This window comes from Podarcis liolepis (genome assembly GCF_965112155.1).
Source record: "Podarcis liolepis genome assembly, chromosome: 15".
Taxonomy (NCBI): Eukaryota; Metazoa; Chordata; class Lepidosauria; order Squamata; family Lacertidae; genus Podarcis; species Podarcis liolepis.
In genome coordinates this window covers 19481804-19494726 of record NC_139566.1, presented here as the reverse complement: position 1 = coordinate 19494726, position 12923 = coordinate 19481804, and the positions used below count along the sequence as shown (strand labels likewise).

Below are 12923 nucleotides of genomic sequence, written 5' to 3'. Positions count from 1 at the left end.
AGTCACATCCACACTGGGAACTATAGCTAAGCTACAGTTCCCAGCACCCTTCACAAACTACAGTTCCCATAATTCTTTGGGGGAAGCCACCTGCTCTAGATAGATGGTGTTGAAGTGACCAGAGCAGTATCCTATAATTTAAATTAAGAGGTGGGGCACTCCAGGCCCTGAGACTCTGTCCAGGCCATACTCACCACCCACACTCTGAGAAGAAGAGAAGAAGAGTTTGGATTTGATATCCCGCTTTATCACTACCCGAAGGAGTCTCAAGGAGGCTAACATTCTCCTTTCCCTTCCTCCCCCACAACAAACACTCTGTGAGGTGAGTGGGGCTGAGAGACTTCAGAGAGAAGTGTGACTAGCCCAAGGTCACCCAGCAGCTGCATGTGGAGGAGCGGAGATGCGAACCCAGTTCACGAGATTACGAGTCCACCGCTCTTAACCACTTCACCACACTGGCTCTCTTTTGCCTGGCAGGAATGGATGCCTGATAAGGCCTCTTTGCTCAGATAGGAGGACGGGGGGAGATGTGCGTGTGGTTGCTTTAACCTAGCCAACAGTACAGAGGAATGTGTCACACTGGTGGCTCCACCCAGTTTTTTTTTTGTTCTGCTCACCCCATGAGGAAATGTGTCCCTTGGGTGAAAAAGGTTGCCCCCCCCAGCCCAATAAATTCACAGACATAACAGGAGGAAGAGGGAAATGTGAGAGCCGTAAGCAAATGGCAATGTAATGGAGTCCTGGGCTTTGAACAGCAACAGCTCTGGCCTCACTGAGGAATAGCGGCCCCAACCATCCACCACAGGGTGCCTTACCTCTCCACTAGAGGTGAGAAGAGCAGTGCGCAAGCTGTCTCCAGTTCCCCATGAGCTCTGGTTTTTCCACACCATATCACTGGGAGGGTTGTGGGTCACCCCGGCACCAGAGGCCCAGATCTTAAATGGGGACAGAGAGGAAGAAGAGAAAGTCATCAAGGGAGACACTGACATACAACAGTGCTGCATATTGGAGGAGGTTCAGGGGGCTGCACCACATCCATCCTCCTCCTCCTCACGCAGTCGCTGGCCCCGTCCTGGGAATTATGCACTTCTGCTCTGCACGAGGCTCGCAGCTACTCACCGTAACCAGCTGGCCTGCCTTCAAGGTAAACTTGGGGGGGAACCTGTAGGAGATGGGGGCCTCGTCTCCATTCTGGCGCTTGATCTGCCAGTTTCCCAGGGACTGGTCCTGAAAAAAGACAGAAAAGGGATGGCCATGGTAAGTGTGTGCAGAAGCGGCACCTCTAAATGAATACTTTTCGGGGTTTGTACGGACCCCTGGAACAAATTAAGTTCGTATCCGGAGGGTCCACTGTATAACTCAGAATAATGTGAACTTTAATATATATATCCTCAGATCAATCTTGAGGAGATATATACTATCTTACAGATTACCATTCAACCTCACCAGGTTCAAGAGTTCGAATGTAATGTAATTCGAATGAAGACCAGGGTACAGATTCTCTGTGTTAAATCTTGTAGTTGAGAAACTGTATGAGGAGGACTCCGACAATGAGACATTCGGATAAAATTCTTTCGATACCCTTCTTCAGGTCGGTCCAAATTGAATAGTAATCTGTAAGATTGTATAGATCTCTTCAAGATGGATCTGAGACTGTTGATATATATATATATATATATATATATATATATATATATATATGCTTTCGTAGATTTTCACGGGTACAGGAATGCAGGTTTTGGTGTCTTCGGGTGTCTTCCCGTGTAAGAGTTGGGGTGTCTAGGCGACGTTTCGACGAGGTCTCACTCGTCATCTTCAGGCTGGTGCTTACGGCTTCTTGTTACTGGAACAGAGCAGGATCTCAGTGTTTGAGTTCCTATAAATACTGTTGAGGGGGTGTGGTGTATTCTGGGCAGAGAGGAAGTTCCCAGGATAGTGTGACTTTTCTTCTTTTGTTCCTTAATTACTTGAGGGATATCTTGAGTGATTTCTTGAGTGATATTCTGAGTACCAATTAGGAGGGTCATTAAGAGTGGATTAGTTGCTAAAGCTTTCGTGTCTTGACCTCTTGAGCTTGTGAAGAGTTTTTCTGAGAAGATGGCTGTACTGCACTTAGTTGTGCTCTGGCTTGGCTTCGTGTATAGGGGTACTCAGAATATCACTCAAGAAATCACTCAAGATATCCCTCAAGTAATTAAGGAACAAAAGAAGAAAAGTCACACTATCCTGGGAACTTCCTCTCTGCCCAGAATACACCACACCCCCTCAACAGTATTTATAGGAACTCAAACACTGAGATCCTGCTCTGTTCCAGTAACAAGAAGCCGTAAGCACCAGCCTGAAGATGACGAGTGAGACCTCGTCGAAACGTCGCCTAGACACCCCAACTCTTACACGGGAAGACACCCGAAGACACCAAAACCTGCATATATATATATATATATATTTGCTTTCGTAGATTTTCACGGGTACAGGTGTCTTCCCGTGTAAGAGTTGGGGTGTCTAGGCGACGTTTCGACGAGGTCTCACTCGTCATCTTCAGGCTGGTGCTTTCGGCTTCTTGTTACTGGAACAGAGCAGGATCTCAGTGTTTGAGTTCCTATAAATACTGTTGAGGGGGTGTGGTGTATAGCCTCCAACGTTCTGGGCAGAGAGGAAGTTCCCAGGTTAGTGTGCCTTTTCTTCTTTTGTTCCTTAATTACTTGAGGGATATCTTGAGTGATTTCTTGAGTGATATTCTGAGTACCACTTAGGTGGGTCATTAAGTGTGGATTAGTTGCTAAAGCTTTCGTGTCTTGACCTCTTGAGCTTGTGAAGAGTTTTTCTGAGAAGATGGCTGTACTGCACTTAGTTGTGCTCTGGCTTGGCTTCGTGTATAGGGGCGAGCTGTGGTTTTGTGCCCTGTGCCAGCCAGATCTGTGTAGGGATTGCAGGGGGGTGCAGCATCCGGAGGTGCCACTATGGTTTGGCTACTGGATGGTGTCTGTAATTTATCTGTGGAGAGGGTCTGGGTTTGGGTCTGGTGTGGTTGATTGGTGATGGCGTTCTGTGTGCCTCTGGTTCTGGTGTCGGTTTTTGTGGGGAGGGCTAATTTCCAGATGTCTGGTAGGCGGGATGTGTCGTCACGCTTGTTCATGTTGTGAGGGTGTTTCTCTATCTCGATGGCTTCCATGATTATTCTCTTGTGGTGATGTTCCATGTTAAAGAGCAATTTGGAATCTGCAAAATTAATTTCGTGTCCTGTTTCTTTCATGTGTTGGAAAAGAGAGGAAGTTTTTTCTTCTTTTTTGACGGCATTCTTGTGTTCTGCGATACGTGCATTTATTCGTCTGTTTGTTTGTCCAATGTACGTGGCTGGGCAGACTTTGCAGGGTATTTCATGGAAAACCAAGGGGTCTATGAAATACCCTGCAAAGTCTGCCCAGCCACGTACATTGGACAAACAAACAGACGAATAAATGCACGAATAAATACCCCTTGGTATTTCATGGAAAACCAAGGGGTCTATGAAATACCCTGCAAAGTCTGCCCAGCCACGTACATTGGACAAACAAACAGACGAATAAATGCACGTATCGCAGAACACAAGAATGCCGTCAAAAAAGAAGAAAAAACTTCCTCTCTTTTCCAACACATGAAAGAAACAGGACACGAAATTAATTTTGCAGATTCCAAATTGCTCTTTAACATGGAACATCACCACAAGAGAATAATCATGGAAGCCATCGAGATAGAGAAACACCCTCACAACATGAACAAGCGTGACGACACGTCCCGCCTACCAGACATCTGGAAATTAGCCCTCCCCACAAAAACCGACACCAGAACCAGAGGCACACAGAACGCCATCACCAATCAACCACACCAGACCCAAACCCAGACCCTCTCCACAGATAAATTACAGACACCATCCAGTAGCCAAACCATAGTGGCACCTCCGGATGCTGCACCCCCCTGCAATCCCTACACAGATCTGGCTGGCACAGGGCACAAAACCACAGCTCGCCCCTATACACGAAGCCAAGCCAGAGCACAACTAAGTGCAGTACAGCCATCTTCTCAGAAAAACTCTTCACAAGCTCAAGAGGTCAAGACACGAAAGCTTTAGCAACTAATCCACACTTAATGACCCACCTAAGTGGTACTCAGAATATCACTCAAGAAATCACTCAAGATATCCCTCAAATAATTAAGGAACAAAAGAAGAAAAGGCACACTAACCTGGGAACTTCCTCTCTGCCCAGAACGTTGGAGGCTATACACCACACCCCCTCAACAGTATTTATAGGAACTCAAACACTGAGATCCTGCTCTGTTCCAGTAACAAGAAGCCGAAAGCACCAGCCTGAAGATGACGAGTGAGACCTCGTCGAAACGTCGCCTAGACACCCCAACTCTTACACGGGAAGACACCCGAAGACACCAAAACCTGCATATATATATATATATATATATATATATATTCTTTAAACTCATGTTATTCGGAGTTGCATTGAGATAATTCAGTGTACAATATACTCCTATTTCTTATAGAGAGTTGTGCTTGATGAGGTTCTATTCTCTGTATTCCTTCGTTGGTTGATGCTAGGATATCTAAACAAAGGCGGCAGCTGATGCCTATTGGGCTTGGTAGGACGGAAGGCAAGGAGCCCAACAGCAGGTGGCGCCAGAGGCAAGGGCAAGCAGAGACAAATAATTCTAGCCCTTTCCCCACCCCTCATGAGTTCTACAACAGCAGCACTGAGACTAAGCTGATGGGCATGCTGATGGTGCAAAATGCGCCTGGCACCTGGTGAATTTTGAATGCAGCGAGGACTGAAAAGCTCATCAAGATCTGCCTTATGGGCAGCTGAACATGCCCCTCCTCTTCCTCCTGACCACCCAGGATTTCTGCCAAGCAGCAAGGCACTCCCCCTCTCCCGTCCCCACCACAAGGTTACCCACCTCATTCGACTTGTTCCTCAGGCGGACAAACTTCCCTGCCAGGTCTATTTCCTCCACAGCCACGCGGCCGCTGGTCCGAGCGTGGTGGGAATAGCTAGTGCGGCTCTCTCCATCCTCCAGCTTCCGCTTCTTGGAAGAGCTTTGCATAGAAGAAGAGTGGGAGATGCGTGTCCTGGTGCCCCCCTTCTGGGAGGTGGGGCTGGGGGAGAGACGCAGCCTGGGGGTGGGGAGAGAAGAGAGAGGAGAGGGCGTCAAGGTGACTTGTCTTCAGATGCATGCAGGAGCTGAAACTAAGAACATAAGAGCCCTGCTGGATCAGCCCAATGGCCCATCTAATCCAGCATCCTGCCTCTTCGTTCTGTTCTTTTCCAAGAGAAGACCCATTTACCAAACTCTTCACTCAACCTACAGCCGGACCCTCCAACAGAGAAAGAACAGGAGGCCACCATCCGAGGGAGACCACCGTGTTTTGACTCCAGCCCTCCCTGGGTCAACTTTCCCAGCCCTGCACCTACCTCTCCTCCTCTCCCTCTAGGAGCTTGCGGTAGGCATTGATCTCCATATCCAGGGCTAACTTGATGTCCAGGAGCTCCTGGTACTCATCCAGCTGCTGCTGCATGCGGGCCCGCATGTCTGCCATCTCCCGTTCCTTTTCGGACAGGATACGGCGGCTGGTGTCGCGCTCCCGGGCAAGAGCATCCTCCAGGTCACGCAGCTTCGCTTCCTTGGCAGAGAGCTGGGAAGGAGGAATAAGAGGAGCTGGTAGGTGGAGCAGGCCAACGGCACAAGGGACATGGAGAAATTCACTAGATCCTCACAGGGTGGTGGTGCTCATTCTTACTCTACAGGGTTGGAAATCAGAAAGGGCTTCGCTCAAAACCCCTTAAGAGTTAAGTGGGGAGTGTTTCAGTGCAATGTAGCCGTTACTCAGCTGGAGGAATAAGCCTCAATTTAGAGCACCCTGGGCAAAGACATTCAGCAGTCCCAGTGTCATCCAGGGAGCCAACAGCACTCAAAACAGAGCACAGCACTGGCCGCCTGTCCCTGTGACCCTTCCCGATCCCTCACCTGCTTCTGCAGCTGGCTCAGCTGCGCCGACAGGCTGTCGATGCGGATGCGAGTCTGCTGCAACTCTTCATGGGCTGCCCCCGCCATGCTGCTGTTCCGCTCGGCTGACTGCTTGGCGTTATCCAGCTGAAAAGGAAGATTGGCTGCAATGAGGCACAGAAGAAACTGGGCGCTCCAGAAAGGAGGACACAGAAAAGAACTTTCTGGGACATGGGCTGCCTTTGTCTAAAGCAGCCTTCACCAACCTTCTGGATGCTTTGAACCACAACTCCCAACATCCCCCAGCCAGCATGGCCATCTTGGACTACAGCTCCCATCAGCCCCCAGCCAGCACTGGACATTAGTTTGCAGTGGGTTGGGAACACAGTTTAATATCTTTAACCTGCAGCGCAAGTGGAGGTGGTTTCTGGGTTTTTTTTAATTCTGGAAATCCAAACCAGCCACTGACGAAAAATGGCTATCTGGGAGCGGTGATGGTATTTCAATGCAGTGTTTCAAAACAACATTTAACAGCCCTGATTGTTGTACAAGAGAGAGAGGGAAATAGTGACTATGATAGTGTATTAGATATGGCCCAATGTGCATAGACCACAATGCAGGGTTGTTGTAAACCACTCTTCTCTCAAGTTCAGTGCCGCATCCAACACGCGCGACTATCCGTAGACTACACTACAGGGCTGCTGCAATCCACTCCCTCACAGCTCTCGCACCCAGCCTGCAAAATGGGAAGAACCACCCAGGACCATTGGAAGAGCAGTCCTTTGAATGCAGGCAGCGGCCGACTGACGTGCGACCATGAACGTGCGCACTGCTGCAACCAGGAAGGTGGCAGAAGCAGAGCAGGGCAGAGCAAGCAGACACACACAGTGTGTAATGTAGCCCCCCGCACAAAAGGGGTCAACGCCTGTACTTCAAAAACTTGAACTCCTCACATTTCCTACACCAAACAGGACCTAAATGAGAAATAGTGTTAACTCCTGGACTTTAATTCTAGCTTTTTAGTTGGGGCTGGTTGGGTGGAGAGATAATAGGTACAAAAAGGAAAGCAGGGCTGGCCTAGGATGTTTTGCCACTTGAGGCAAGACAGACAATGCTGTCATGGTGCCTTCTTCTTCTTCTCCTCCCCCTCTCCTGCAGCCTGCCCCCAGGAGGCTGGAGAGGAGCAGGCGGGTGGAGGTGGAGGCCCAATCTGCCACCTGAGGCGACTGCCTCACAGGTGTGCCAGCCCTGAATAGCTCCACAGTCTCTTAGGAGCAGGCTGCCACTGCAGCGCAAACCGGAGGAAATAAACAAATAGGTTGGCACCAAAAGTAGTGTAAAAAGACTCCATCTCTCTGGCCAAAGGTAAGGAGTTTAAGGCCAGGGTGGTACCTTGGAGCCGTAAGTCTTCTCCAGCTCTTCCTTGTACAGCCTGATTTGCATTTCGTGCTGGGACCTCAGATCATGCAGGGCATCAGCCAGCTTGCTCTCGAACTCCCGCTGGCGCCCGTTGTCGATCTCCACCAGGCGGGTCTCGTGGCGGCGTTTGCTCTCGCGAAGCTCCTGCAGGAGAAGCCGGAAAGAAGAGTCATGGGGGACGAAGGCTATTAATGGCTGGAAGCCGGGGGGGGTGTCCTTGTACTCGGGTGCTGCTTCTGGGTTTCCCCAAACAACCTTCAGCCTTACAATGCAGGGACAGGAATTGCGGGCAAGCCCAGGGGGTTGGTGAGGGTATGTGCGGCTGTGCTGTTTTTTGCAGGCTGCCCCACTCACCTCGCTGTAGATGTTCTTCTGGAATTCGAGCTCCTCCCTCAGGGTCTGCAGTCTGTTCTCCGCATCCACCCGTCGCAGCATCTCATCCTGAAGTTGCTTCTTGGCCTCAGCCAAAGCAGCTTCCAGCTATGGGTGGATTGGCAGGGAGACGGGGTGGTATGAAAAAAAAGAGAGAATGGGAGAAGTATGTCAATGGGATGAAACGTGGCGGCCTTTATATATGTCCGCCCGAGCATTTGAATCCATGGAACTGGCCCTGTTACAGATGCCACATAGTACTCATTCCACATTTGTAAGAAATCAATCTTTTAGTGTAGGAGGACTGTGGAACTCTCTGCCTGTTGGCATTGGCAGACGCCTTCACTGTACTCTTTTCAATGCCTGTCAAAATTGTTTTTGTTCCAGTAAGCCTGTCCAGATTTGCAGTACACTGACCTGTGTTTCAATCTGGTATTTAGTTCCTCTTTGACTTTATTCTAATGTTTTAAAAAGCTGTTTTTAATAGCAACTTTATTGTTTCATTCTTTCTGCAAACCGCTTCGAGGTTTTTCCTTACAATCAAGCGGTATATGCATTTTGTGAAATGAATAAATTATACTGGGGGCAGATTGAAGCTGGGCCAGGGACTGCCATATTCCCCAAGCACTGTCTCTCAGATGGGCTGGGAAATCTCTGGGAGCACCCAGCTGCATTTCCACTTTGCCGGGATTCCAAAAACCAGCCCAAGAATAGGGGCCAGCCCCGGCTTGGCACTCTCATGGGTCACAGGTGAAGCTGCCTTCTGCAAAGCCAGGCCGTCTATTGTGCTCAGAAGCTTCTGCTGAAAGCAGCTTCCGAGCATAAAGAAAAGACATGTGGTACAGTCCTCCCTGGAAGTGAAGCTTTCCAGATGGGAGGGGGTGAATAACAGCTTTGTGTGTGCACTGGGGAGGGTGCTTCACCACATATCCTCCTGCCCACGACACTCTGAAGTAGCACCGACAGCCAGAAGGTCTACCCCACATGCTTTCACCTGGAAGCATGAATCTGCTTTAAAATCCAAGAGGTGTTGTTGGGTTTAAAGGACTGCCTTGCCCAGATGGCAGGTTGTGCTGCCATCTGCTGGCTGTTTTAAATCTTCATGGGATAGATTTCCTAACCTCCAGTGCTTCCCACTTCCCCCCCACCCACCCCCAAAAAGGTTCCGGTACAATTATGGACTAGGGTTGATGAAGGCAGGGGTTTATGAATTCACTATGGGGTGGGGAGAGGGAGGGGGAGCCGGCTTCCTCCTCGCTCTCCCATAACTGAAGAACTGAAAGTCACTCAATGGAATGGGCTGGCAGACCAAAGAAAGCACAACACAATTGGCCAGGTGAGATTGCTTTCTTTTTAAAAGGAGGTTAGGATGAACTCGTGGAAGAGCAGGAGATCTATCTGCAGCGGTTAACCATGAAAGCCAAGTGGAGCCTCCAAGACCCAAGGCAGTCTACCCTGATTGTCAGGCACTGAAGTCAATTAATAGGCAACCAACAGTCACCCTCCAGGCCCTATGTGGGTGCGCTAAAAGGCAAACTGGCCAGCAGCTGCCAGAACAGAAAGCTGGCCCAGACAGCATTTTGGTCTGAGCCAGCAGAGGTCTTCCACATTCTTAAAGATTACACCATCTAGGGCAGGCATGGCCAAACTTGGCCCCTCCAGCTGTTTTGGGACTACAACTCCCATCATCCCTAGCTAACAGGACCAGTGGTCAGGGATGATGCGAATTATAGTCCCAAAACAGCTGGAGGGCCAAATTTGGCCATGCCTGATCTAGGGTCAACTTCACAAGTCCACACACCACCAGTGGCGAAATTAAAGTCTGTTGCAGAAAAATGTAAGATAAGAGGGAAGGAGACTGCTAAGTTGGTGGTCCTCACCTTGGCCAGTTGCCCCCGCAGTTCACGGAGCTCATTCTCCAAGTTGCGTTTCTCTCCCAAGGCAGTGGTGAGTGCTGCTTCTTTGGAGTTCAGCAAGGCCTCGACGTCCTTCAGGCGGGCTTGAGCGGTCAGCAGCTCCCCTTCCTTCTTGGTGTTCCTAAAACAAGGAAAAGAAGAAGGCACAGCTGTTAATCCAGACTGGAAAGAGGCTTGTCTTCTTCACGGACCAAGGTACAAACCCCCCCCCCAAGCCCCGATGATTTGTTATTATAAAAATGGCAAATGACAAAATCATTATGGAAGTAATAAAATGGTTCGTCTGTTTTCTTTGTAAGTCAGTCTGCAATGAGTACGATTTCATAATATAATGCGTAAGAAAGCAGAAAATGCAACGCAAAGTTCTTAAGAGGCAAGATCGACAAGACACACTGAGCTTTGCTGGATCAGGACACAGAGCCATCTAGTCAAGCATCCCATTTCAAACGGTAGCTTGTCAGGTGCTCTTAAGCAGTCACAGGCAAACTGGGCCCTCCAGATGTTTTGAGACTACAATTCCCATCATCCCAGACCACTGGTCCTGTTAGCTAGGGATGATGGGATTTGTAGTCCCCAAAACAGCTGGAGGGCCGAGTTTGCCTATGCCTGCTCTTAAGGAAGACCTCCAACAAAGGTATGGAGCCAGCAGCCTGTACCTGCTGTTCACCCTTAGCAACTGGTATCCACATCTAGACTGCCTCTGGACTTGGAGGTTCTATAAGAAACAACATCAATCAACAACAGTTTCCTGCCTCTGTGAAGTTGCCTAGTCCCTTTTTGAAGGCACTCTGAGCCAGCAGCCATCACATTTCCAGAAAATTCTGTTTTCTGCCCCTGAACCTCACATTTCACTAAAACAAGCAATTATGAGAATTTCTTTCTATCCACTTTTGCCACAACAAGTGTAGTTTTATAAACTCTCCTCATGTCTCCACTTAGCCTTCCCCTGCCCCCAGGAAGGGAGGAAACAGAGACATGCAATGCGGCACAGACAAGCGTTCTGCAACCAGGTGCCCTCCAGGTGTCCAGGTTACAACTTTTGCCGTCCAAAACATTGTGAAGGCTGATGTGGGCCACTGTGACCCTATCCTCTTGCAAGTGTGTTTAGAAATATATATAACACTGTTTTAGATTAATCCACTAAAGTTTTTGTTGATTAATCTACCAAGGTCAATTTTAGAAGTTGAAGGCACAGGTTAGTTTTCCATGACTACTTTGGTTCTGGTGTGTTACTGTCACAGATAAAAGGGAGAAAAATATGAAAGACTAAAAGAGGACTTCCCTCCTAACACAGAGGTGTAGCCCCTTACATATTAAATGTCACGTTTTCTTAACTGCCTTTAAAAAGAGAGATTAATGTGTGTATTTAGAAGTTTTGGCAATACAGTGGTACTTTGGTTCTCAAACGCCTTGGTACTCAAACAACTTGGAACCCAAACACTGCAAACCTGGAAGTAAGTGTTCCTGTTTGCAAACATTTTTTGGAAGCCGAATGTGCTTCCGATTTGAGTGTTACACTGAGGTCTGTGATTTTGCTATTTATTTTGCTTTTTTGTTTTTAAGGCTCTTATTGTTTTGTTTTTGTGACTGTGTGGAACCCAGTTCAGCTACTGATTGTGTGACTACAGTACATTGCTTATTGCTTTCATTTTATGGATCAATGGTCTTTTTAGATAGTAAAATTCATGTTAAATTGCTGTTTTAGGGGTTGTTGTTAAAAGTCTGGAACGGATTAAAGCATTTTGCATTACTTTCTATGGGAAAGCGCGCCCTGGTTTTGGAACGGACTAAGTTTGAGAACGAAGGTACCACTGTATGCAAATGTAATCATTCAAGGGGTGTATTACCAGATAATCTGGTTGGCTGACAGTCCTTAAACACAGGGGTGGCTTTGACATGTTTTTCATGTTCCCCAGGGGAATTTTGGGTCTCCCTGACTGGCTGGGAGCTCACCACAACCTGAGCATCTTTGGGAAAGCGGTGCAGGAAAGTTCTTACACCAACATGTTGCAGTGGCCTAAGAGGGAGAGATGGGTGATGCTAAGCTGCAAAGCTCCCTATTTGACCTTGTGGACTAATCAACATTGTCAGCCTGGCTTACCTCTCATGGTTGTTGTGAGGGTAACTGGGGGTGTTGAAACATTTAAGCTGGTTTTAGTTCCTTGAAGAAGGAGAAAATGTAATATGAGATGGTGTGAAGGGAGATTACAAATCTAATTAAAAAGGCCAGCAAATAATTTCACAGGAACCATAGCATACCAGATAAAGAAAACTCCTACTCCAAGAAGAGGGAAAACTGGGCCTCAAGATCTTTTTATTTGGGTTATAGATATATATATATTTTAAAAGGAGGGAGACGGAGAAAGCTATAAATAAGGCTGAGGCAAGAGAAAATCCAAACGTTGGTCGTCAGCTCAGATCCAAGTTTCCATTACTCGCTTACATTCCATTATATTTTGCTTTATTTTCTTTCTTTCCCCTCCCCTGCCAAGGAAGACAGAAGACCAAGAGACAGAAACACAGCTGCTTAAAAAAGCATCACCCACCAAACAGATGACGGCTGGGGGGAGGCGTACTAAAGAAAAGTCAGAGCTGCAGACAGAACCATCCTGCCTGGCTGGAATGTTATGAACAAGGGAGTCCCTCTTAGCCGATCAAATTCCACAGCTGAGCTCATCTCCAACATTTGGTTGACAGGGCAGCAGGCTATGGGGATTCACAAGTCACTCAGAGCACGTGCAGAGTGCTTATTATTACTAAACATATTAGTTGCTTTTTAAAAAACTGAGGTAGCCTAACCCTGCTTGCAACAACAAATAAACACCACACATTAAGACCAGCATGAAACAGAGCACAGAAAAATCTAACACACATTCCTGATTTTAAAAGGCAGGATTAAGATGGTTTGAGTATATCACACCTTTGATCACCCACCTCTGTGATCACCCTCCTACACCTTTGTTTGTGTGCCGCCTCCAGGAGTGGTCTGGAGGCTGGCAGCATAACAACAGGCCTTTTCTGTGGTGGCTCCCCATTTGTGGAATGCTCTCCCTCCAGGAAGATTCACCTTGAACTTTTGTTACATCCCTTTAGGCTCCAGGCTCCTGGTCTCCCAGGCCTTTGGCTAATTAATCAATCTATGACCTTTTACACTTGGGGTGTGTATGATGTTGTTGTTATTGTTTTGTTTGTTACTACAATGTGTGTTTTTGTGTTTTTAATGTT

The 12923-nt window shown here is 47.9% G+C and overlaps 1 protein-coding gene across 2 annotated transcripts in view; it reads right to left on the bottom strand.

Moving 5' to 3' along the window:
* The window catches only part of LMNA (lamin A/C), a 51674-nt gene that overhangs the window by 9539 nt on the left and 29212 nt on the right, over positions 1 to 12923 (bottom strand). For both annotated transcript variants that reach the window (XM_083478299.1, XM_083478300.1), the window contains exons 2-9: positions 9663 to 9819; positions 7765 to 7890; positions 7384 to 7554; positions 6013 to 6138; positions 5460 to 5680; positions 4945 to 5161; positions 1120 to 1227; positions 816 to 935 (exon numbers count right to left, since the gene is read on the bottom strand). In XM_083478299.1, the coding sequence (XP_083334425.1) occupies positions 816 to 935; positions 1120 to 1227; positions 4945 to 5161; positions 5460 to 5680; positions 6013 to 6138; positions 7384 to 7554; positions 7765 to 7890; positions 9663 to 9819 (1246 nt within the window). The remainder of the gene's footprint in view (positions 1 to 815; positions 936 to 1119; positions 1228 to 4944; positions 5162 to 5459; positions 5681 to 6012; positions 6139 to 7383; positions 7555 to 7764; positions 7891 to 9662; positions 9820 to 12923) is intronic.